At 44.9% G+C, this 27,279-nt stretch overlaps 1 protein-coding gene across 2 annotated transcripts in view; it reads right to left on the bottom strand.

Annotated features, from left to right (window-relative positions):
- The window catches only part of LOC132378751 (chondroitin sulfate proteoglycan 4-like), a 217,291-nt gene that overhangs the window by 108,812 nt on the left and 81,200 nt on the right, over window positions 1–27,279 (bottom strand). For both annotated transcript variants that reach the window (XM_059945884.1, XM_059945885.1), the window contains exon 2: window positions 8,520–8,683. In XM_059945884.1, coding sequence (XP_059801867.1) covers window positions 8,520–8,683 — 164 coding nt within the window. The remainder of the gene's footprint in view (window positions 1–8,519; window positions 8,684–27,279) is intronic.

The following is a 27,279-nucleotide window of genomic DNA, read 5'->3' as shown; positions in this document are numbered from 1 at the left end:
GAGGCAGTGAAAATAATTTTCCAGGAATCAGTAGATTCTGGCACGGTTCTGGAGAACTGGAAGGTTGCAAATGTAGTTCCATTGTTTAAGAAAGGGGGGAGGCAGCAAAAAGAAAATTACAGACCTATTAGTTGACATCGGTAGTTGGAAAATTATTGGAGTCGATCCTCAAGGATGAGATTATGAATTACCTTGAGGTGCATGACAAAATAGGCCCAAGCCAGCGTGGTTTCATAAAGGGAAGATCCTGCTTCACCAACCTATTGGAATTTTTTGAGGTAATCTCAAATAAGATTGACAAGAGAGAGGGTGTGGATGTTGTGTATTTGGATTTTCAAAAGGCCTTTGATAAGGTGCCACATAAGAGGCTGCTTAATAAGATGAGGGCCCAAGGAATTACAGGAAGGATATTGGAATGGGTGGAGCATTGGCTGATGGGTAGAAAGCAAAGAGCGGGAATACGGGGATCCTACTCTGGTTGGTTGCCGGTTACTAGTGGTGTTTCATGGGGTTGGGGCCTCTTCTTTTTACACTATATATCGACGATTTAGATTATGGATTAAATGACTTTGTGGCTAAGTTTGTGGGTGACACCAAGATAGGTGGAGGAACAGGAAGCGTTGAGGAAACGGAAAGGTTGCAGGGAGTTAGTTTAGGAGAGTGGGCAAAGAAATGGCAGATGAGATACAATGTTGAGAGTGTATGGTTGTACATTTTAGAAGAAGAAACAATCAGGCAGATTATTATTTAGATGGGGAGAAAATTCAAAAATCAGAAGTGCAAAGGGACTTGGGAATCCTTGTGCAGGATACCCTAAAGGTTAACCACCAGGTTGGATCGACAGTAAGGAAAGCGAATGCTATGTTGGCATTCATTTCAGGAGGAACAGTGTATAAGAGTAAGGAGGTGTTGATGAGGCTCTATGGGGCACTGGTGAGACCCCATTTGGAATACTGTGTGCAGTTTTGGGCCCCCTATTTTAGAAAGGATGTGCTGATGTTGGAGAGAGTTCAGAGAAGATTCACCAGGATGATTCCTGGAATGCAGGGACTAACATATGAGGAGCGTTTGCCGGCTCTTGGACTGTATTCATTAGAGTATAGAAGAATGAGAGGGGATCTCATTAAAACATTTCAAATGCTGAAAGGGTTGGACAGAGTGGATGTGGAAAGGCTGTTTCCCTTGGTGGATGAGTCAAGAGGTCACAGTCTTAGAGTTAGAGGGTACCCATTTAAAACAGAGAGGAGGAGAAATTTTTTTAGCCAGAGGGCTGTGGATTTATGGAATTCGTTGCCACATACAGCTGTGGAGGTCCAATCAGTGAGGGTGTTTAAGGAGGAGATTGATAGGTATCTAATTAGTCAGGGTATCAAGGGATATGGGGAAAAATCTGGAAATTGGAACTAGATGGGAGAATAGTTTAGCTCATGGTGGAGTGGTGGAACAGACTCGATGGGCCAAACAGACTTCTGCTTCTTTGTCTTGTGATCTTTACAGTTAGCGTAACACCTTGCTGTGCCAGTGGCTCAATTTCAATTTCAGCCATGGTCTGTAAGGAGATTGTATATTCTTCCTGTGGCTGTGTGGGTTTCCTATGGATGTGCCAGTTCTCTTCATATTCCAAAGATGTGTGGGTCAGTAGGTTAATTGGTCAGATGGGTGTAATCGAAGAGTGCAGGCTCATTGGGCTGGAGGCCCTGTTATCATGCTGGAACTCTAAGTCAAACAAAATAAAATAAATAAAAGCATTTTAGTGGTCTGGGAAAATAGTTTTTTGGGAAGTTAATGGTTTGTAAGGAATCCATAATAGATCGAGTTGTGGAATAATCAAATGATCTTTCTTGTTTCCTGAAAATTTACGTTATGTAACAATTGACATCTACAATTTCCCACGGCTTTTCCCGTTCTGCTGTTACAAACCACATGGTTGCAGGAGGGGTGTGATTGGCAACTAATTATTCCTGGATTTTGTTGCTTCAGGTGTGATAGAATCGGAGGGGCAAGAGGGGGAGGTATTGCGTTGCTTGTCGGAGAAAATATTACAGCGGTGCTCTGGCAGGATGGATTAGAGGGCTTGTCTAGGGAGACTATTTGGAAGGAACTGAGGAATGGGAAAGGAGTAGTAACACTGATAGGGGTGTATTATAGACAACCTGATGGGGAGCGAGAATTGGAGGAGCAAATTTGCAAGGAGATAACAGATATTTGTAGTAAGCACAGGGTTGTAATTATGGGAAATTTTAATTTTCCACACATAGACTGGGAAGCCCATACTGTAAAAGGGATGGATGGGTTGGAGTTTGTAAAATGTGTGCAGGGTAGTTTTTTGTGGCAATACATAGAGGTACCGACTAAAGAAGGGGTAGTGTTGGATATTCTGTTAGGGAATGAAATAGATCAAGTGACGGGTGTACGTGTTGGGGAGCACTTCGGGTCCAGTGATCACAATGCCATTAGTTTCAATATAATTATGGAGAAGGATAGGACTGGACCCAGGGTTGAGATTTTTGATTGGAGATCAAACTAACTTTGAGGAAATGCAAAAGGATTTAAAAGGAGTGGATTGGGACGATTTGTTTTATGGGAAGAGTGTAATAGAGAAATGGAGGTCATTTAAAGGAGAAATTTTGAGAGTACAGAATCTTTATGTTCCTGTTAGGTTGAAAGGAAAGGTTAAAAGTTTGAGAGAGCCATGGTTTTCAAGGGATATTGGAAACTTGGTTCAGAGAAAGAGAGATATCTACAATAAATATAGGCAGCATGGAGTAAATGGGGTGCTCGAGGAATATAAAGAATGTAAGAAGAATCTTAAGAAAGAAATTTAAAAAGCTAAAAGAAGATAAGAGGTAGTAAGTAAGGTGAAAATAAATCTGAAGGGTGTCTACAGTTATATTAATAGCAAAAGGATAGTGAGGGATAAAATTGGTCCCTTAGAGAGTCAAAGTGGACAGCTATGTGTGGAGCCGAAAGAAATGGGGGAGATTTTGAAAAATGTATTTTCTTTGGTATTCACTAAGAAGAAGGATATTGAATTGTGTAAGGTAAGGGAAATAAGTAGGGAAGTTATGGAAACTATAACAATTAAAGAGGAGGAAGTACTGGAGCTTTTAAGGATTATAAAAGTGGATAAGTCTCCAGACCCTGACAGGATATTCCCTAGGACCTTGGGAGAAGTTAGTGTAGAAATAGTAGGAGCTCTGACAGAAATATTTCATTAGAAACAGGGATGGTGCTGGAGGATTGGCATATTGCTCATGTGGTTCCATTGTTTAAAAAGGGTTCTAAGAGTAAACCTAGTAAGTTTGACATCAGTGGTGGTTAAATTAATGGAAAGTATTCTTAGAGATGGTATATATAATTATCTGGATAGACAGGGTCTGATTAGGAACAGTCAACATGGATTTGTGCGTGGAAGGTCATGTTTGACAAATCGTATTGAATTTTTTGAAGAGGTTACGAGGAAAGTTGACGAAGGTAAAGCAGTGGATGTTGTCTATATGGACTTCAGTAAGGCCTTTGACAAGATTCCGCATGGAAGGTTAATTAGGAAGGTTCAATCGTTAGGTATTAATATTGAAGTAGTAAAATGGATTCAACAGTGGCTGGATGGGAGATGCCAGAGAGTAGTGATGGATAACTGTTTGTCAGGTTGGAGGCCGGTGACTAGTGGTGTGCCTCAGGGATCTGTACTGTGTCCAATGTTGTTTATCATATACATTAATTATCTGGATGATGGAGTGGTAAATTGGATTAGTAAGTATGCAGATGATACTAAGGTAGGTGGCGTTGTGGATAATGAAGTAGGTTTTCAAAGTTTGCGGAGAGATTTAGGCCAGTTAGAAGAGTGGGCTGAAAGATGGCAGATGGAGTTTAATACTGATAAGTGTGAGGTGCTACACTTTGGTAGGAATAATCCAAATAGGACATACATGGTAAATGGTAGGGCATTGAAGAATACAGTAGAACAGGGTGATCTAGGAATAATGGTGCATCGTTCCCGAAGGTGGAATTTCATGTGGGTAGGATGGTGAAGAAAGCTTTTGGAATGCTGGCCTTTATAAATCAGAGCATTGAGTATAGGAGTTGGGATGTAATGTTAAAATTGTACAAGGCATTGGTAAGGCCGAATTTGGAGTACTGTGTACAGTTCTGGTCACCAAATTATAGGAAAGATGTCAACAAATAAGAGAGAGTACAGAGAAGATTTACTAGAATGTTACCTGGGTTTCAGCGCCTAACTTACAGGGAAAGGTTGAACAAGTTAGGTCTTTATTCTTCAGAGCGTAGAAGGTTGAGGGGAGACTTGATAGAGGTGTTTAAAATTATGAGGGGTATAGATAGAGTTGACATGGATAGGCTTTTTCCATTGAGAGTAGGGGAGATTCAAACAAGAGGACATGAGTTGAGAGTTAGGGGGCAAAAGTTTAAGGGTAACACGAGGGGGAATTTCTTTACTCAGAGAATGGTAGCTGTGTGGAACGAGCTTCCAGTAGAAGAGGTAGAGGCAGGTTCAGTTGTGTCATTTAAGGTAAAATTGGATAGGTATATGGACAGGAAAGGAATGGAGGGTTATGGGCTGAGTGTGGGTCAGTGGGACTAGGTGAGAGTAAGCATTTGGCATGGAATAGAAGGGCTGAGATGGCCTGTTTCCGTGCTGTAATTGTTATATGGCTATAATGTGAATATTGGTGAGGATACGGAGATGAGAGTGGGAGGAGGTCTGTAAGTGTGTGGTTGATTTATTATCTTCCAGAATGCTGGGGTCACTGGCAGGTCAGTTTTTATCATTCACACCAATGGCACTTAAGAAAATGGTCACAAGTCTCCTTTTTGACTTTTGGTGAAGATACCATCCAGTGGGAATCTTAACACATAGTTTATAGAACCATAGAACATTACAGCACAGAAACAGGCCTTTTGGCCCTTCTTGGCTGCGCCGAACTATTTTTCTGCCTAGTCCCACTGACCTGCACCTGGGCCATATCCCTCCATACACATCTCATCCATGTACCTGTCCAAGATTTTCTTAAATGTCAAAAGTGAGCCCGCATTCACCACTTCATCTGGCAGCTCATTCCACACTCCCACCATTCTGTGTGTGAAGAAGCCCCCCCAATGTTCCCTGTAAACTTTCCCCCCTTCATTCTTAACCCATGACCTCTGTTTTTTTTCTCCCCTAGCCTTTATGAAAGGCTGTCACACACATTTCCTCTCGACGGTGTACATCTTCTCTCAAAGTACCAACTTTTTCATAGTATGCACATTATTGGTTCAGTAAGAGTTATTACCCTCAACCATCAGACTCTTGAACCAGAGGGTATAACTTCACTCAACTTTACTCACCCCATCACTGAACTGTTCCCACAACCTATAAACTCACTTTCAAGGACTCTTCATCTCATGTTCTCAATATTTATTGCTTATTTATTATAATTACTCTTTCTTGCTCATTGTATTTGAACAGTTTGTTGTCTTTTGGTCACTGGTGGAACAAAAAACAAATGGTCTTTCATTGATTCTATTATGGATTTATTGAGTATGCCCACAAGAAAATGAATCTCAGATATGTATATGGTATCATATATGTCCTTTGACAATAAATTTACTTTGTACTTTGCCTAGAGCAGCAATTTCAATCCACTCATCCAAACTGCGATAGCGTAGCAGTTAGTGTAACGCATTCACAGCGCCAGCAATTGGCATGCAGAGTGGAAGTTCCACTGCTGTCTCTAAGGACTCTGTATGTTCTCTCCCACATTCCATAGATGTACGGGTTAGGCTCAGTGAGCTACGGGCGTGCTACATTGGCCCCAGCAGCATGGCAACACTTGGGGGCTGTGCGCAGTACACGTTCTGACTGTGCTGGGCCTTGATGCAAATGATGCATTTCACTGCCTCCTTCAATCTACATGTGACAAATAAAGCTGATCTTTAATCTTGGAGGGGAAGTGGATGATGATGCTATGCTACTGATCTTGTCTGTTTTGGTGTTGAAGATCACAAAAGTGAAGGAGTTGTTGAGTAAGCAATTGCTATGAGTCACAGTCTACAGACACTGGTTGCGAACAATGGTCCCTCTAAGCTGAGCACACAAAAGAATTAAAACTGCGCACGAAAGGTTATCTCGTTGGCTACCTCGTTGGCTTGTTAAGTATATCTCACAATCGTATACAATCACATTTCCTTTTCCAGTTTCTGATGCGGACGATGTTGACAACCTGGTGCTCGTGATGATTTGTCTGCAGATTTTAGAACTGGCTTATTTATACTGTTTTATTGAAGAAATTATTGATTCATCACATTGAATTCCAAAGAAGCAAAGGATGTGAAGCACAAAAGAACTGCTAGTTCATTTGAAATGGAATGGCTTACTGAAACAGTAGAAACTGCTACACCGAAAGCTCATGAGATCAGGAACGTGCAGCTACAAGAAATATTTATGTGTACAATACAGAATCTGGTGTTACTAGCATGTACTGTCACAATGCAAAAATCGCTGGAGAATTTGCAATGGGAAGAAGTGGAGTGATATTTGGAAACTTGACTTTTTAAAGCATCATTTAGCAAGCAAATCACATACAGACAGTGTGCAAAAGCTCCAGTGAGAAAATTCTTCATTATCCGCCCCAGGCCTGCTACGTGTGTTTTGTTACAATGCAGATGATGAGAGTGCAAATGATCAAACCCAGAAGAGATCAAAGTTCCTGTTGACAAGCAAACACGAGGAAATCTGCAGATGCTGGAAATTCAAACAACACACCCAAAATGCTGGTAGAACACAGCAGGCCAGGCAGCATCTATAAGGAGAAGCACTGTCGACATTTCGGGCCGAGACCCTTCGTCAGGACTAACTGAAAGGAAAGATAGTAAGAGATTTGAAAGTAGTGGAGGGAGGGGGAAATGCGAAATGATAGGAGAAGACCGGAGGGGGTGGGATGAAGCTAAGAGCTGGAAAGGTGATTGGCAAAAGTGATACAGAGCTGGAGAAGGGAAAGGATCATGGGACGGGAGGCCTCGGGAGAAAGAAACGGGGAGGGGGGTAAGCACCAGAGGGAGATGGAGAACAGGCAGAGTGATGGGCAGAAAGAGAAAAAAAAACAAACAAACAAACAACTAAATATATCAGGGATGGGGTAAGAAGGGGAGGAGGGGCATTAACAGAAGTTAGAGAAGTCGATGTTAATGCCATCAGGTTGGAGGCTACCCAGCCGGTATATAATGTGTTGTTCCTCCAACCTGAGTTTGGATTGGACTGAGTTCCTGTTGACAGTTACTTTATTTCCTTTAAACAATGACCAACAAACTGGACTTGGTAGTTTATTATTCTCAGAGTAGCTGCAGATTTACTTACACTTAAAAATTCAGTGCACACATGCTGCTGTCACTGGGCAAAAAATTTGCACAGCACAAGATTTTTATGCACACTGATCATTACAATTTGGTTCTGGAGGGAATGAATGAACGTTTAGGATGGGCAGAGTACCAATGTAGGCTGCCTTGTCCTAAATTGTGGCAAGCACTTTTCAATGTTGCTGGGAACACTTTGGCAAGTTACTCTTTTCTTGGCACCTTAATCCATTCCCTGGTAAGAGAGGAGTGTAATGGAATGCTTTCCATTACGATGAACATGTGGACAGTAATAAATGTCAGCAGAGAGGATACCCTAGAGTTGCACATTCACCATACAGAAAATGTACGTGGTTCTGGATTACCATTCAGGACAGAAGAACAAATGGCGACTGTGGGGACAGAGCTCAGAGGTTTACTTCTGTTTTCACACTCAGTGGCTTCTGAATGGACAATGAGCCCATGAAACCCATGGTCTCTTTCTGCACTACGTTGTAAATTTGTATTATGGATTTTATAAAATTATGTATTGCAGTGTACTCCTGCCACAAAACAACACATTTCACAACATTCTCCAGTGATATTAAACCTTATTTTGATTCTGAATGGCAATTATTTTGCAGAGTAAAGCCAACTGTCAGAGGAACTCAGTGGCTCAGACGACCTCTGTGCAAGCTGAGGGATGGTCGACAGTTCAGGTCAGGACCCTGTGTCACAACTCAAGGTGTCAAGGAAAGAGAGGTGAGAGGAAGGGGTGATCCACAGCCAGGTGAAGTGGACAACAATGGACACATGGAGCAAGGCAGAGGGGAGCAGAGGAAAGATGGTATGATATGCGATAAGTAAGGATGATGGACAGAATCAAAGAGGAGAGGATGAAGAAAGGTAGGCCAAGGGAGAAAAAGCACAGTTGCATAGGGTAGATGGAATGAAATGGAGAAGGTGGCAAATCAAGTAACTGGGAATTGAGAAGCTAGGAGGACCAATAGGAGTGTAAAAGGAAAACACTGGGTGGTAAATTGGTAAACTCAATGTGGATTACAGACTACCCATACAATATAATTGTTAAAGTGTGATAAACTAGTGCCAGGGATTGGTTCATCTAAAATACTGCCTGTTTTTTATGTCTCTAGACTTGGTTTAGGTGCAGAATACCTTTTGCAGTACTATACCTGTAATGCTCCATCGTGCAACTGCATCAGCAGGTAATTACTGTGGCCTGCAGCCAGGAAGAGAATCCCATTGCGCCTGCTGGTCAAGAACTTCATAGAGAGTCTACTGAAAGTCAGTGACCCTGGCTCCCTCACTTCCACATAACCATCTCCAAAGAGAGATACTGCAACAAATAGGAAAATATAAAATCAATCAATCTGACAATGCAACATAAATGAATCAGGCACAGCAAGTACCAAACTGCCAGAACAATTCTCTTTTGCTATTTCCTCTTTGTTACATCTACTCAAGATCTTAGCTCCTTACTGAAGTATACTTCTAAAAGTATCAATTTTATTTTGCCCAGAAAGACATTACTCTCATACTCCTTCCCCTCCCCCACCTTCTTATTCTGGCCTCTTCCCCCTCGCTTTCTAGTCCTGATGAAGAGTCTCGGCCCGAAATGTCGGCTCTTTATTCCTCTCATAGATACTGCCTGACCTGCTGAGTTCCCACAGCATTTTGCGTGCTATTATTGTTAGGCTTTGACAAAATGTCAATCATTACACTTCTCTGCAGTAGTGAAACCAGTTCTGTTTTTCATTGCTTTCCACCAAAAGCCTTTGAAGAGCAGTATGGCTACTTCCGCTCCTTGTCCGTTCATGTTCCTTTACTCCCACCTCAGCAGGGGAACTCTGCTGGGGAACATACTTGTGAATTTCATGTCCTTTTTGATTCTGGTACCCAGATGTGATTCTGCAGTGTAGGAGAAGCCTATCCAGTGGCATTTAACCTGCACCACACTTCCTTATTTCAAATGTGCTCCCTCATATAAAGGTTGTGTGGATGTTCTGAGGTTATAAAGGGCTCTGTATCAATTGAAATCCTCTCCATAAATGGGAAAGAAGCAGCTAATGATAATTTCTGAGATAGAGGAAAGCACACTCTGACAGAGTGACATAAGAGAGTTTGGAAAAGAAATATGCAAGTGAGAGAGAAGCTGTCAGCAAATGTTGAGGAGGCTTGATCCAAAAACAGAGCAATGGATACAACTTAGCAGTCAGCGATAACTTTACTAGCAGACTGCAAAGTAAAAGGCCATGAGGGACGATGAAACAATAAACAGAAACGAAACACAAGAGGCAACAAGGTACCTGAAGGCTCAGAGAAACTGGTTGAGACCAGCTGGTTTGATAGTGAACAAGCACTGTGGATGAGAGCTGGGTTCAAATAGGCTGCAGGTGAGGAGTGCGGAATGAGTGGCAGGTATGTACTATTAGCAAGATAGAGACAGGGAGGTGCCCAAATGCACAGGCCTGACAGAAGCAAGTACAGGTGAGAAATGGAGTACATTTTCTAATATTGGATATCATTAAATACGGATCTTATGGAGTGATATATATCTATATATATATTTTATCATCTGTTGCTAAAATCAGTCATTGTTTTACACATAAAGAAGTCTTGGTGACTTGGCTGCCATCTGCTTTCATCAGTTAGTGTGGAACAGAAGCACTGAGCAAGTACAAGTACTGTTTTATGATGGATCCAACAGAATGACTCACGATTTCCTGACTTACTCTAGCATCGCCTGGATTATTTTCTTCTCTGTCACAATGTCTAAAAGGTCAAATTTGGTTGTTGGGCAGCAGTTCCACTGCAGTACGATCCAACAGCATCACAAAGCCCTGCTTGAGAATAGCAGGCACTCTGCCCGTGGCCTGCCTTATGCTTAGAGCTTTGTTAGCCAGTGATTATGATTTACTCAAAGGAGGACCGTTTGCAGCTGCAGCAACAAGCAACGACACAAACCATGCATGCTTCCTAAAACAAAAGCACATCAAAGAACGTCCACACATAGTGCCCTTTTGAAATAAAAGAGCAATTTGTACAGAAGTAAATTTAGTCCTGGGGTGAGCATTTGACATTTCAAGTTCTCACAAAAAAAAGGAATTTTCACTGCAGATTAAACTTCCCCTGCACTTAAACACAGGAACATTGGTCCGGAGATAACAGTTTAAGGAGTAAACACAGGAATGTCGGTCCGGAGATAGCAGTTTAAGGAGTAAACACAGGAATGTCGGTCCGGAGATAACAGTTTAAGGAGTAAACACAGGAACATCGGTCCAGTGATAACAGTTTAAGGAGTAACCACAGGAACGTCGGTTCGGAGATAACAGTTCAAGGAGTAAACACAGGAACGTCGGTCCGGAGATAGCAGTTCAAGGAGTAAACACAGGAACGTCGGTCCGGAGATAACAGTTCAAGGAGTAAACACAGGAACGTTGGTCCGGAGATAACAGTTTAAGGAGTAAACACAGGAACGTCAGTCCGGAGATAACAGTTCAAGGAGTAAACACAGGAACGTCAGTCCGGAGATAACAGTTCAAGGAGTAAACACAGGAACGTCGGTCCAGAGGTAACAGTTCAAGGAGTAAACACAGGAACGTCAGTCCGGAGATAACAGTTCAAGGAGTAAACACAGGAATGTCGGTCCGGAGATAACAGTTCAAGGAGTAAACACAGGAACGTTGGTCCGGAGATAACAGTTTAAGGAGTAAACACAGGAACGTCAGTCCGGAGATAACAGTTCAAGGAGTAAACACAGGAACGTCAGTCCGGAGATAACAGTTCAAGGAGTAAACACAGGAACGTCGGTCCAGAGGTAACAGTTCAAGGAGTAAACACAGGAACGTCAGTCCGGAGATAACAGTTCAAGGAGTAAACACAGGAACATCGGTCCGGAGATAAAAGTTCAAGGAGTAAACACAGGAACGTCGGTCCAGAGGTAACAGTTCAAGGAGTAAACACAGGAACGTCGGTCCAGAGGTAACAGTTCAAGGAGTAAACACAGGAACGTCAGTCCGGAGATAACAGTTCAAGGAGTAAACACAGGAACATCGGTCCGGAGATAACAGTTCAAGGAGTAAACACAGGAACGTCAGTCCGGAGATAACAGTTCAAGGAGTAAACACAGGAACGTCGGTCCGGAGATGATAGTTCAAGGAGTAAACACAGGAACGTCGGTCCGGAGATAATAGTTCAAGGAGTAAACACAGGAACGTCGGTTCGGAGATAACAGTTCAAGGAGTAAACACAGGAACGTCGGTCCGGAGATAGCAGTTCAAGGAGTAAACACAGGAACGTCGGTCCGGAGATAACAGTTCAAGGAGTAAACACAGGAACGTTGGTCCGGAGATAACAGTTTAAGGAGTAAACACAGGAACGTCAGTCCGGAGATAACAGTTCAAGGAGTAAACACAGGAACGTCAGTCCGGAGATAACAGTTCAAGGAGTAAACACAGGAACGTCGGTCCAGAGGTAACAGTTCAAGGAGTAAACACAGGAACGTCAGTCCGGAGATAACAGTTCAAGGAGTAAACACAGGAATGTCGGTCCGGAGATAACAGTTCAAGGAGTAAACACAGGAACGTTGGTCCGGAGATAACAGTTTAAGGAGTAAACACAGGAACGTCAGTCCGGAGATAACAGTTCAAGGAGTAAACACAGGAACGTCAGTCCGGAGATAACAGTTCAAGGAGTAAACACAGGAACGTCGGTCCAGAGGTAACAGTTCAAGGAGTAAACACAGGAACGTCAGTCCGGAGATAACAGTTCAAGGAGTAAACACAGGAACATCGGTCCGGAGATAAAAGTTCAAGGAGTAAACACAGGAACGTCGGTCCAGAGGTAACAGTTCAAGGAGTAAACACAGGAACGTCAGTCCGGAGATAACAGTTCAAGGAGTAAACACAGGAACATCGGTCCGGAGATAACAGTTCAAGGAGTAAACACAGGAACGTCGGTCCGGAGTTAACAGTTCAAGGAGTAAACACAGGAACGTCAGTCCGGAGATAACAGTTCAAGGAGTAAACACAGGAACGTCGGTCCGGAGATAACAGTTGAAGGAGTAAACACAGGAACATTGGTCCGGAGATAACAGTTCAAGGAGTAAACACAGGAACGTCGGTCCGGAGATAACAGTTCAAGGAGTAAACACAGGAATGTCGGTCCAGAGATAACAGTTCAAGGAGTAAACACAGGAACATCGGTCCGGAGATAACAGTTTAAGGAGTAAACACAGGAATGTCGGTCCGGAGATAACAGTTCAAGGAGTAAACACAGGAACGTCAGTCCGGAGATAACAGTTCAAGGAGTAAACACAGGAACGTCGGTCCGGAGATGATAGTTCAAGGAGTAAACACAGGAACGTCGGTCCGGAGATAATAGTTCAAGGAGTAAACACAGGAACGACGGTCCGGAGATAACAGTTCAAGGTGTAAACACAGGAACGTCGCTCCGGAGATAACAGTTCAAGGAGTAAACACAGGAACGTCGGTCCGGAGATAACAGTTCATGGAGTAAACACAGGAACGTCGGACCGGAGATAACAGTTCAAGGAGTAAACACAGGAATGTCGGTCCGGAGATAACAGTTCAAGGAGTAAACACAGGAACGTCGGTCCAGAGATAACAGTTCAAGGAGTAAACACAGGAACGTCGGTCCGGAGATAGCAGTTCAAGGAGTAAACACAGGAACGTCGGTCCGGAGATAACAGTTCAAGGAGTAAACACAGGAACGTCGGTCCGGAGATAACAGTTCAAGGAGTAAACACAGGAACGTCGGTCCGGAGATAACAGTTCAAGGAGAAAACACTGGAACGTCGGTCCGGAGTTAACAGTTCAAGGAGTAAACACAGGAACGTCAGTCCGGAGATAACAGTTTAAGGAGTAAACACAGGAACGTCAGTCCGGAGATAACAGTTTAAGGAGTAAACACAGGAACGTCAGTCCGGAGATAACAGTTCAAGGAGTAAACACAGGAACGTCGGTCCAGAGGTAACAGTTCAAGGAGTAAACACAGGAACGTCAGTCCGGAGATAACAGTTCAAGGAGTAAACACAGGAACATCGGTCCGGAGATAACAGTTCAAGGAGTAAACACAGGAACGTCGGTCCAGAGGTAACAGTTCAAGGAGTAAACACAGGAACGTCAGTCCGGAGATAACAGTTCAAGGAGTAAACACAGGAACATCGGTCCGGAGATAACAGTTCAAGGAGTAAACACAGGAACGTCGGTCCGGAGATAACAGTTCAAGGAGTAAACACAGGAACGTCGGTCCGGAGTTAACAGTTCAAGGAGTAAACACAGGAACGTCGGTCCGGAGATAACAGTTCAAGGAGTAAACACAGGAACGTCGGTCCGGAGATAACAGTTCAAGGAGTAAACACAGGAACGTCAGTCCGGAGATAACAGTTCAAGGAGTAAACACAGGAACATCGGTCCGGAGATAACAGTTCAAGGAGTAAACACAGGAACGTCGGTCCGGAGTTAACAGTTCAAGGAGTAAACACAGGAACGTCAGTCCGGAGATAACAGTTCAAGGAGTAAACACAGGAACGTCGGTCCGGAGATAACAGTTGAAGGAGTAAACACAGGAACATTGGTCCGGAGATAACAGTTCAAGGAGTAAACACAGGAACGTCGGTCCGGAGATAACAGTTCAAGGAGTAAACACAGGAATGTCGGTCCAGAGATAACAGTTCAAGGAGTAAACACAGGAACATCGGTCCGGAGATAACAGTTTAAGGAGTAAACACAGGAATGTCGGTCCGGAGATAACAGTTCAAGGAGTAAACACAGGAACGTCAGTCCGGAGATAACAGTTCAAGGAGTAAACACAGGAACGTCGGTCAGGAGATGATAGTTCAAGGAGTAAACACAGGAACGTCGGTCCGGAGATAATAGTTCAAGGAGTAAACACAGGAACGACGGTCCGGAGATAACAGTTCAAGGTGTAAACACAGGAATGTCGCTCCGGAGATAACAGTTCAAGGAGTAAACACAGGAACGTCGGTCCGGAGATAACAGTTCATGGAGTAAACACAGGAACGTCGGACCGGAGATAACAGTTCAAGGAGTAAACACAGGAATGTCGGTCCGGAGATAACAGTTCAAGGAGTAAACACAGGAACGTCGGTCCAGAGATAACAGTTCAAGGAGTAAACACAGGAACGTCGGTCCGGAGATAGCAGTTCAAGGAGTAAACACAGGAACGTCGGTCCGGAGATAACAGTTCAAGGAGTAAACACAGGAACGTCGGTCCGGAGATAACAGTTCAAGGAGTAAACACAGGAACGTCGGTCCGGAGATAACAGTTCAAGGAGAAAACACTGGAACGTCGGTCCGGAGTTAACAGTTCAAGGAGTAAACACAGGAACGTCAGTCCGGAGATAACAGTTTAAGGAGTAAACACAGGAACGTCAGTCCGGAGATAACAGTTTAAGGAGTAAACACAGGAACGTCAGTCCGGAGATAACAGTTCAAGGAGTAAACACAGGAACGTCGGTCCAGAGGTAACAGTTCAAGGAGTAAACACAGGAACGTCAGTCCGGAGATAACAGTTCAAGGAGTAAACACAGGAACATCGGTCCGGAGATAACAGTTCAAGGAGTAAACACAGGAACGTCGGTCCAGAGGTAACAGTTCAAGGAGTAAACACAGGAACGTCAGTCCGGAGATAACAGTTCAAGGAGTAAACACAGGAACATCGGTCCGGAGATAACAGTTCAAGGAGTAAACACAGGAACGTCGGTCCGGAGATAACAGTTCAAGGAGTAAACACAGGAACGTCGGTCCGGAGTTAACAGTTCAAGGAGTAAACACAGGAACGTCGGTCCGGAGATAACAGTTCAAGGAGTAAACACAGGAACGTCGGTCCGGAGATAACAGTTCAAGGAGTAAACACAGGAACGTCGGTCCGGAGATAACAGTTGAAGGAGTAAACACAGGAACATCGGTCCGGAGATAACAGTTCAAGGAGTAAACACAGGAACGTCGGTCCGGAGATAACAGTTGAAGGAGTAAACACAGGAACGTCGGTCCGGAGATAACAGTTCAAGGAGTAAACACAGGAACGTCAGTCCGGAGATAACAGTTCATGGAGTAAACACAGGAACGTCGGTCCAGAGATAACAGTTCAAGGAGTAAACACAGGAACGTCGGTCCAGAGATAACAGTTCAAGGAGTAAACACAGGAACGTCGGTCCGGAGATAACAGTTCAAGGAGTAAACACAGGAACGTCGGTCCGGAGTTAACAGTTCAAGGAGTAAACACAGGAACGTCGGTCCGGAGATAACAGTTCAAGGAGTAAACACAGGAACGTCGGTCCGGAGATAACAGTTCAAGGAGTAAACACAGGAACGTCGGTCCGGAGATAACAGTTCAAGGAGTAAACACAGGAACGTCGGTCCGGAGATAACAGTTGAAGGAGTAAACACAGGAACATCGGTCCGGAGATAACAGTTCAAGGAGTAAACACAGGAACGTCGGTCCGGAGATAACAGTTGAAGGAGTAAACACAGGAACGTCGGTCCGGAGATAACAGTTCAAGGAGTAAACACAGGAACGTCAGTCCGGAGATAACAGTTCATGGAGTAAACACAGGAACGTCGGTCCAGAGATAACAGTTCAAGGAGTAAACACAGGAACATCGGTCCGGAGATAACAGTTCAAGGAGTAAACACAGGAACATCGGTCCGGAGATAACAGTTCAAGGAGTAAACACAGGAACATCGGTCCGGAGATAACAGTTCAAGGAGTAAACACAGGAACATCGGTCCAGAGATAACAGTTCAAGGAGTAAACACAGGAACGTCGGTCCGGAGATAACAGTTCAAGGAGTAAACACAGGAACGTCGGTTCGGAGATAACAGTTCAAGGAGTAAACACAGGAACGTCAGTCCGGAGATAACTGTTCAAGGAGTAAACACAGGAGCATCGGTCCAGAGATAACAGTTCAAGGAGTAAACACAGGAAAGTCGGTCCGGAGTTAACAGTTCAAGGAGTAAACACAGGAACGTCAGTCCGGAGATAACAGTTCAAGGAGTAAACACAGGAACGTCGGTCCGGAGATAACAGTTCAAGGAGTAAACACAGGAACGTCGGTCCGGAGATAACAGTTCACAGAGTTAACACAGGAACGTCTGTCCGGAGATAACAGTTCAAGGACTAAACACAGGAACCTCGGTCCGGAGATAACAGTTCAAGGAGTAAACACAGGAAAGTCGGTCCGGAGATAACAGTTCAAGGAGTAAACACAGGAACGTCGGTCCGGAGATAACAGTTCAAGGAGTAAACACAGGAACGTCGGTCCGGAGATAACAGTTCAAGGAGTAAACACAGGAACGTCGGTCCGGAGATAACAGTTCAAGGAGTAAACACAGGAACGTCGGTCCGGAGATAACAGTTCAAGGAGTAAACACAGGAACGTCGGTCTGGAGATAACAGTTTAAGGAGTAAACACAGGAACGTTGGTCTGGAGATAACAGTTTAAGGAGTAAACACAGGAACATCGGTCCAGAGATAACAGTTTAAGGAGTAAACACAGGAAAGTCGGCCCAGTGATAACAGTTTAAGGAGTAAACACAGGAACGTCGGTCTGGAGATAACAGTTCAAGGAGTAAAACAGGAACGTCGGTCCGGAGATAACAGTTCAAGGAGTAAACACAGGAACGTCGGTCCGGAGATAACAGTTTAAGGAGTAAACACAGGAACGTCGGTCCGGAGAAAACAGTTTAAGGAGTAAACACAGGAACGTCGGTCCGGACATAACAGTTCAAGGAGTAAACACAGGAATGTAGGTCCGGAGATAACAGTTCATGGAGTAAACACAGGAACGTCGCTCCGGAGATAACAGTTCAAGGAGTAAACACAGGAACGTCGGTCCGGAGATAACAGTTCAAGGAGTAAACATGGGAACGTCGGTCTGGAGATAACAGTTTAAGGAGTAAACACAGGAACGTTGGTCCGCGGATAACAGTTTAAGGAGTAAACACAGGAACATCGGTCCGAGGATAACAGTTTAAGGAGTAAACACAGGAACGTCGGTCCGGGGATAACAGTTCAAGGAGTAAACACAGGAGCATCGGTCCGGAGATAATAGTTTAAGGAGTAAACACAGGAGCATCGGTCCAGCGATAACAGTTCAAGGAGTAAACAAAGGAACGTCAGTCCAGAGGTAACAGTTCAAGGAATAAACACAGGAAGGTCGGTCCGGAGTTAACAGTTCAAGGAGTAAACACAGGAACGTCGGTCCGGAGATAACAGTTCATGGAGTAAACACAGGAACGTCGGTCCAGAGATAACAGTTCAAGGAGTAAACACAGGAACGTTGGTCCGGAGATAACAGTTTAAGGAGTAAACACCGGAACGTCAGTCCGGAGATATCAGTTCAAGGAGTAAACACAGGAACGTCAGCCCCAAGATAACATTTCAAGGAGTATACACAGGAACATCGGTCCAGTGATAACAGTTTAAGGAGTAAACACCGGAACGTCAGTCCGGAGATATCAGTTCAAGGAGTAAACACAGGAACGTCGGTCCGGAGAAAACAGTTTAAGGAGTAAACACAGGAACGTCAGTCCGGAGATAACAGTTTAAGGAGTAAACACAGGAACGTCGGTCCAGAGATAACAGTTCAAGGAGTAAACACAGGAACGTCGGTCCGGAGATAACAGTTCACGGAGTAAACACAGGAACGTCGGTCCGGAGATAACAGTTCAAGGAGTAAACACAGGAACGTCGGTCCGGAGATAACAGTTCAAGGAGTAAACACAGGAACGTTGGTCCGAGGATAACAGTTTAAGGAGTAAACACAGGAACGTCGGTCCAGAGATAACAGTTTAAGGAGTAAACACAGGAACATCGGTCCGAGGATAACAGTTTAAGGAATAAACACAGGAACGTCGGTCCGGAGATAACAGCTTCAGGAGTAAACACAGGAACGTCGGTCCGGAGATAACAGTTCAAGGAGTAAACACAGGAACGTCAGTCCGGAGATAACAGTTCAAGGAGTAAACACAGGAACGTCGGTCCGGAGATAACAGTTTAAGGAGTAAACACAGGAGCATCGGTCCAGAGATAACAGTTCAAGGAGTAAACACAGGAGCATCGGTCCAGAGATAACAGTTCAAGGAGTAAACACAGGAATGTCGGTCCAGAGGTAACAGTTCAAGGAATAAACACAGGAACGTCGGTCCGGAGTTAACAGTTCAAGGAGTAAACACAGGAACGTCGGTCTGGAGATAACAGTTCAAGGAGTAAACACAGGAACGTCGGTTCGGAGATAACAGTTCAAGGAGTAAACACAGGAATGTCGGTCTGGAGATAACAGTTTAAGGAGTAAACACAGGAACATCGGTCCAGTGATAACAGTTTAAGGAGTAAACACTGGAACGTTGGTCCGGAGATAACAGTTCAAGGAGTAAACACAGGAACGTCGGTCCGGAGTTAACAGTTCAAGGAGTAAACACAGGAACGTCAGTCCAGAGGTAACAGTTCAAGGAGTAAACACAGGAACGTCGGTCCGAGGATAACAGTTCAGGGAGTAAACACAGGAACGTCGGTCCAGAGATAACAGTTTAAGGAGTAAACACAGGAACGTCGGTCCGGAGATAACAGTTCAAGGAGTAAACACAGGAGCATCGGTCCAGAGATAACAGTTCAAAGAGTAAACACAGGAGCATCGGTCCAGAGATAACAGTTCAAGGAGTAAACACAGGAACGTCAGTCCGCGGATAACAGTTTAAGGAGTAAACACAGGAACATCGGTCCGAGGATAACAGTTCAAGGAGTAAACACAGGAGCATCGGTCCGGAGATAACAGTTCAAGGAGTAAACACAGGAGCATCGGTCCAGAGATAACAGTTCAAGGAGTAAACACAGGAGCATCGGTCCAGAGATAACAGTTCAAGGAGTAAACACAGGAACGTCGGTCCGGAGTTAACAGTTCAAGGAGTAAACACAGGAACGTCAGTCAGGAGATAACAGTTCAAGGAGTAAACACAGGAACGTCGGTCCGGAGATAACAGTTCAGGGAGTAAACACAGGAACGTCGGTCCAGAGATAACAGTTCAAGGAGTAAACACAGGAACGTCGGTCCAGAGATAACAGTTTAAGGAGTAAACACAGGAACGTCGGTCCGGAGATAACAGTTCAAGGAGTAAACACAGGAGCATCGGTCCAGAGATAACAGTTCAAAGAGTAAACACAGGAGCATCGGTCCAGAGATAACAGTTCAAGGAGTAAACACAGGAACGTCAGTCCGCGGATAACAGTTTAAGGAGTAAACACAGGAACATCGGTCCGAGGATAACAGTTCAAGGAGTAAACACAGGAGCATCGGTCCGGAGATAACAGTTCAAGGAGTAAACACAGGAGCATCAGTCCAGAGATAACAGTTCAAGGAGTAAACACAGGAGCATCGGTCCAGAGATAACAGTTCAAGGAGTAAACACAGGAACGTCGGTCCGGAGTTAACAGTTCAAGGAGTAAACACAGGAACGTCAGTCAGGAGATAACAGTTCAAGGAGTAAACACAGGAACGTCGGTCCGGAGATAACAGTTCAGGGAGTAAACACAGGAACGTCGGTCCAGAGATAACAGTTCAAGGAGTAAACACAGGAACGTCGGTCCAGAGATAACAGTTCAAGGAGTAAACACAGGAACGTCGGTCCGGAGTTAACAGTTCAAGGAGTAAACACAGGAACGTCAGTCCGGAGATAACTGTTCAAGGAGTAAACACAGGAGCATCGGTCCAGAGATAACAGTTCAAGGAGTAAACACAGGAACGTCGGTCCGGAGTTAACAGTTCAAGGAGTAAACACAGGAACGTCAGTCCGGAGATAACAGTTCAAGGAGTAAACACAGGAACGTCGGTCCGGAGATAACAGTTCAAGGAGTAAACACAGGAACGTCGGTCCGGAGATAACAGTTCACAGAGTTAACACAGGAACGTCTGTCCGGAGATAACAGTTCAAGGACTAAACACAGGAACCTCGGTCCGGAGATAACAGTTCAAGGAGTAAACACAGGAAAGTCGGTCCGGAGATAACAGTTCAAGGAGTAAACACAGGAACGTCGGTCCGGAGATAACAGTTCAAGGAGTAAACACAGGAACGTCGGTCCGGAGATAACAGTTCAAGGAGTAAACACAGGAACGTCGGTCCGGAGATAACAGTTCAAGGAGTAAACACAGGAACGTCGGTCCGGAGATAACAGTTCAAGGAGTAAACACAGGAACGTCGGTCTGGAGATAACAGTTTAAGGAGTAAACACAGGAACGTTGGTCTGGAGATAACAGTTTAAGGAGTAAACACAGGAACATCGGTCCAGAGATAACAGTTTAAGGAGTAAACACAGGAAAGTCGGCCCAGTGATAACAGTTTAAGGAGTAAACACAGGAACGTCGGTCTGGAGATAACAGTTCAAGGAGTAAAACAGGAACGTCGGTCCGGAGATAACAGTCCAAGGAGTAAACACAGGAACGTCGGTCCGGAGATAACAGTTTAAGGAGTAAACACAGGAACGTCGGTCCGGAGAAAACAGTTTAAGGAGTAAACACAGGAACGTCGGTCCGGACATAACAGTTCAAGGAGTAAACACAGGAACGTAGGTGCGGAGATAACAGTTCATGGAGTAAACACAGGAACGTCGCTCCGGAGATAACAGTTCAAGGAGTAAACACAGGAACGTCGGTCCGGAGATAACAGTTCAAGGAGTAAACACGGGAACGTCGGTCTGGAGATAACAGTTTAAGGAGTAAACACAGGAACGTTGGTCCGCGGATAACAGTTTAAGGAGTAAACACAGGAACATCGGTCCGAGGATAACAGTTTAAGGAGTAAACACAGGAACGTCGGTCCGGGGATAACAGTTCAAGGAGTAAACACAGGAGCATCGGTCCGGAGATAATAGTTTAAGGAGTAAACACAGGAGCATCGGTCCAGCGATAACAGTTCAAGGAGTAAACACAGGAACGTCAGTCCAGAGGTAACAGTTCAAGGAATAAACACAGGAACGTCGGTCCGGAGTTAACAGTTCAAGGAGTAAACACAGGAACGTCGGTCCGGAGATAACAGTTCATGGAGTAAACACAGGAACGTCGGTCCAGAGATAACAGTTCAAGGAGTAAACACAGGAACGTTGGTCCGGAGATAACAGTTTAAGGAGTAAACACCGGAACGTCAGTCCGGAGATATCAGTTCAAGGAGTAAACACAGGAACGTCAGCCCCAAGATAACATTTCAAGGAGTATACACAGGAACATCGGTCCAGTGATAACAGTTTAAGGAGTAAACACCGGAACGTCAGTCCGGAGATATCAGTTCAAGGAGTAAACACAGGAACGTCGGTCCGGAGAAAACAGTTTAAGGAGTAAACACAGGAACGTCAGTCCGGAGATAACAGTTTAAGGAGTAAACACAGGAACGTCGGTCCAGAGATAACAGTTCAAGGAGTAAACACAGGAACGTCGGTCCGGAGATAACAGTTCACGGAGTAAACACAGGAACGTCGGTCCGGAGATAACAGTTCAAGGAGTAAACACAGGAACGTCGGTCCGGAGATAACAGTTCAAGGAGTAAACACAGGAACGTTGGTCCGAGGATAACAGTTTAAGGAGTAAACACAGGAACGTCGGTCCAGAGATAACAGTTTAAGGAGTAAACACAGGAACATCGGTCCGAGGATAACAGTTTAAGGAATAAACACAGGAACGTCGGTCCGGAGATAACAGCTTCAGGAGTAAACACAGGAACGTCGGTCCGGAGATAACAGTTCAAGGAGTAAACACAGGAACGTCAGTCCGGAGATAACAGTTCAAGGAGTAAACACAGGAACGTCGGTCCGGAGATAACAGTTTAAGGAGTAAACACAGGAGCATCGGTCCAGAGATAACAGTTCAAGGAGTAAACACAGGAGCATCGGTCCAGAGATAACAGTTCAAGGAGTAAACACAGGAATGTCGGTCCAGAGGTAACAGTTCAAGGAATAAACACAGGAACGTCGGTCCGGAGTTAACAGTTCAAGGAGTAAACACAGGAACGTCGGTCTGGAGATAACAGTTCAAGGAGTAAACACAGGAACGTCGGTTCGGAGATAACAGTTCAAGGAGTAAACACAGGAACGTCGGTCTGGAGATAACAGTTTAAGGAGTAAACACAGGAACATCGGTCCAGTGATAACAGTTTAAGGAGTAAACACTGGAACGTTGGTCCGGAGATAACAGTTCAAGGAGTAAACACAGGAACGTCGGTCCGGAGTTAACAGTTCAAGGAGTAAACACAGGAACGTCAGTCCAGAGGTAACAGTTCAAGGAGTAAACACAGGAACGTCGGTCCGAGGATAACAGTTCAGGGAGTAAACACAGGAACGTCGGTCCAGAGATAACAGTTTAAGGAGTAAACACAGGAACGTCGGTCCGGAGATAACAGCTTCAGGAGTAAACACAGGAACGTCGGTCCGGAGATAACAGTTCAAGGAGTAAACACAGGAACGTCAGTCCGGAGATAACAGTTCAAGGAGTAAACACAGGAACGTCGGTCCGGAGATAACAGTTTAAGGAGTAAACACAGGAGCATCGGTCCAGAGATAACAGTTCAAGGAGTAAACACAGGAGCATCGGTCCAGAGATAACAGTTCAAGGAGTAAACACAGGAATGTCGGTCCAGAGGTAACAGTTCAAGGAATAAACACAGGAACGTCGGTCCGGAGTTAACAGTTCAAGGAGTAAACACAGGAACGTCGGTCTGGAGATAACAGTTCAAGGAGTAAACACAGGAACGTCGGTTCGGAGGTAACAGTTCAAGGAGTAAACACAGGAACGTCGGTCTGGAGATAACAGTTTAAGGAGTAAACACAGGAACATCGGTCCAGTGATAACAGTTTAAGGAGTAAACACTGGAACGTTGGTCCGGAGATAACAGTTCAAGGAGTAAACACAGGAACGTCGGTCCGGAGTTAACAGTTCAAGGAGTAAACACAGGAACGTCAGTCCAGAGGTAACAGTTCAAGGAGTAAACACAGGAACGTCGGTCCGAGGATAACAGTTCAGGGAGTAAACACAGGAACGTCGGTCCAGAGATAACAGTTTAAGGAGTAAACACAGGAACGTCGGTCCGGAGATAACAGTTCAAGGAGTAAACACAGGAGCATCGGTCCAGAGATAACAGTTCAAAGAGTAAACACAGGAGCATCGGTCCAGAGATAACAGTTCAAGGAGTAAACACAGGAACGTCAGTCCGCGGATAACAGTTTAAGGAGTAAACACAGGAACATCGGTCCGAGGATAACAGTTCAAGGAGTAAACACAGGAGCATCGGTCCGGAGATAACAGTTCAAGGAGTAAACACAGGAGCATCGGTCCAGAGATAACAGTTCAAGGAGTAAACACAGGAGCATCGGTCCAGAGATAACAGTTCAAGGAGTAAACACAGGAACGTCGGTCCGGAGTTAACAGTTCAAGGAGTAAACACAGGAACGTCAGTCAGGAGATAACAGTTCAAGGAGTAAACACAGGAACGTCGGTCCGGAGATAACAGTTCAGGGAGTAAACACAGGAACGTCGGTCCAGAGATAACAGTTCAAGGAGTAAACACAGGAACGTCGGTCCAGAGATAACAGTTCAAGGAGTAAACACAGGAACGTCGGTCCGGAGTTAACAGTTCAAGGAGTAAACACAGGAACGTCAGTCCAGAGGTAACAGTTCAAGGAGTAAACACAGGAACGTCGGTCCGAGGATAACAGTTCAGGGAGTAAACACAGGAACGTCGGTCCAGAGATAACAGTTCAAGGAGTAAACACAGGAACGTCGGTCCAGAGATAACAGTTCAAGGAGTAAACACAGGAACGTCGGTCCGGAGATAACAGTTCAAGGAGTAAACACAGGAACGTCGGTCCGGAGATAACAGTTCAAGGAGTAAACACAGGAACATCGGTCCGGAGATATCAGTTCAAGGAGTAAACACAGGAACATCGGTCCAGAGATAACAGTTCAAGGAGTAAACACAGGAACGTCGGTCCGGAGATAACAGTTCAAGGAGTAAACACAGGAACGTCGGTTCAGAGATAACAGTTCAAGGAGTAAACACAGGAACGTCAGTCCGGAGATAACTGTTCAAGGAGTAAACACAGGAGCATCGGTCCAGAGATAACAGTTCAAGGAGTAAACACAGGAACGTCGGTCCGGAGTTAACAGTTCAAGGAGTAAACACAGGAATGTCGGTCCAGAGGTAACAGTTCAAGGAGTAAACACAGGAACGTCGGTCCGGAGTTAACAGTTCAAGGAGTAAACACAGGAACGTCAGTCCGGAGATAACAGTTCAAGGAGTAAACACAGGAACATCGGTCCGGAGATAACAGTTTAAGGAGTAAACACAGGAACGTCGGTCCGGAGATAACAGTTTAAGGAGTAAACACAGGAACGTCGGCCCAGTGATAACAGTTTAAGGAGTAAACACAGGAACGTCGGTCTGGAGATAACAGTTCAAGGAGTAAAACAGGAACGTCGGTCCGGATATAACAGTTCAAGGAGTAAACACAGGAACGTCGGTCCGGAGATAACAGTTCAAGGAGTAAACACAGGAACGTCGGTCCGGAGACAACAGATCAAGGAGTAAACACAGGAACGTCGGTCCGGAGATATCAGTTTAAGGATTAAACACAGGAACGTCGGTCCGGAGATAACAGTTCAAGGAGTAAACACAGGAACATCGGTCCGGAGATAACAGTTTAAGGAGTAAACACAGGAACGTCGGTCCGGAGAAAATAGTTTAAGGAGTGAACACAGGAACGTCGGTCCGGACATAACAGTTCAAGGAGTGAACACAGGAACGTCGGTCCGGAGATAACAGTTTAAGGAGTAAAGACAGGAACGTCGGTCCGGAGATAACAGTTCATGGAGTAAACACAGGAACGTCGGTCTGGAGATAACAGTTTAAGGAGTAAACACAGGAACGTCGCTCCGGAGATAAAAGTTCAAGGAGTAAACACAGGAACGTCGGTCCGGAGATAACAGTTCAAGGAGTAAACACAGGAACGTTGGTCCGCGGATAACAGTTTAAGGAGTAAACACAGGAACATCGGTCCGAGGATAACAGTTTAAGGAGTAAACACAGGAACGTCGGTCCGGGGATAACAGTTCAAGGAGTAAACACAGGAACGTCGGTCCGGAGATAACAGTTCAAGGAGTAAACACAGGAACGTTGGTCCGCGGATAACAGTTTAAGGAGTAAACACAGGAACATCGGTCCGAGGATAACAGTTTAAGGAGTAAACACAGGAACGTCGGTCCGGGGATAACAGTTCAAGGAGTAAACACAGGAACGTCGGTCCAGAAATAACAGTTCAAGGAGTAAACACAGGAATGTCGGTCCAGAGGTAACAGTTCAAGGAATAAACACAGGAACGTCGGTCCGGAGTTAACAGTTCAAGGAGTAAACACAGGAACGTCGGTCCGGAGATAACAGTTCAAGGAGTAAACACAGGAACGTCGGTCTGGAGATAACAGTTTAAGGAGTAAACACAGGAACATCGGTCCAGTGATAACAGTTTAAGGAGTAAACACCGGAACGTCGGTCCGGAGATATCAGTTCAAGGAGTAAACACAGGAACGTCAGCCCCAAGATAACATTTCAAGGAGTAAACACAGGAACGTCGGTCTGGAGATAACAGTTCAAGGAGTAAACACAGGAACGTCGGTCCGGAGATAACAGTTTAAGGAGTAAACACAGGAACGTCGGTCCGGACATAACAGTTCCAGGAGTAAACACAGGAACGTCGGTCCGGAGATAACAGTTCAAGGAGTAAACACAGGAACGTCGGTCCGGAGATAACAGTTCAAGGAGTAAACACAGGAACGTCGGTCCGGACATAACAGTTCCAGGAGTAAACACAGGAACGTCGGTCCGGAGATAACAGTTCATGGAGTAAACACAGGAACGACGGTCCGGAGATAACAGTTCAAGGAGTAAACACAGGAACGACGGTCCGGAGATAACAGTTCAAGGAGTAAACACAGGAACGTCGGTCCGGAGATAACAGTTCAAGGAGTAAACACAGGAACGTCGGTCCGGAGATAACAGTTCAAGGAGTAAACACAGGAACGTCGGTCCGGAGATAACAGTTCAAGGAGTAAACACAGGAACGTCGGTCCAGAGATAACAGTTCAAGGAGTAAACACAGGAACGTCGGTCCGGAGATAACAGTTTAAGGAGTAAACACAGGAACGTCGGTCCAGAGATAACAGTTTAAGGAGTAAACACAGGAACGTCTGTCCAGAGATAACAGTTTAAGGAGTAAACACAGGAACATCGGTCCGGAGTTAACAGTTTAAGGAGTAAACACAGGAACGTTGGTCCTGAGAAAACAGTTCAAGGAGTAAACACAGGAACGTCGGTCTGGAGATAGCAGTTCAAGGTGTAAACACAGGAACGTCGGTTCGGAGATAACAGTTCATGGAGTAAACACAGGAATGTCGCTCCGGAGATAACAGTTCAAGGAGTAAACACAGGAATGTCGGTCCGGATTTAACAGTTCAAGGAGTAAACACAGGAACGTCAGTCCAGAGATAACAGTTCAAGGAGTAAACACAGGAAACTTGGTCCGAGGATAACAGTTTAAGGAGTAAACACAGGAACATCGGTCCGAGGATAACAGTTTAAGGAGTAAACACAGGAACGTCGCTCCGGAGATAACAGTTCAAGGAGTAAACACAGGAACGTCGGTCCGGAGTTAACAGTTCAAGGAGTAAACACAGGAACGTCGGTCCGGAGATAATCGTTCAAGGAGTAAACACAGGAAAGTTGGTCCGAGGATAACAGTTTAAGGAGTAAACACAGGAACATCGGTCCGGAGATCACAGTTCAAGGAGTAAACACAGGAACGTCGGTCCGGAGATAACAGTTCAAGGAGTAAACACAGGAGCATCGGTCCAGAGATAAC

The sequence above is a fragment of the Hypanus sabinus genome, chromosome 21 (genome assembly GCF_030144855.1).
Source record: "Hypanus sabinus isolate sHypSab1 chromosome 21, sHypSab1.hap1, whole genome shotgun sequence".
NCBI lineage: Eukaryota > Metazoa > Chordata > Chondrichthyes > Myliobatiformes > Dasyatidae > Hypanus > Hypanus sabinus.
The sequence above is the reverse complement of the archived record's forward strand: the minus strand, read 5'-3'. Positions and strand labels throughout refer to the sequence as shown.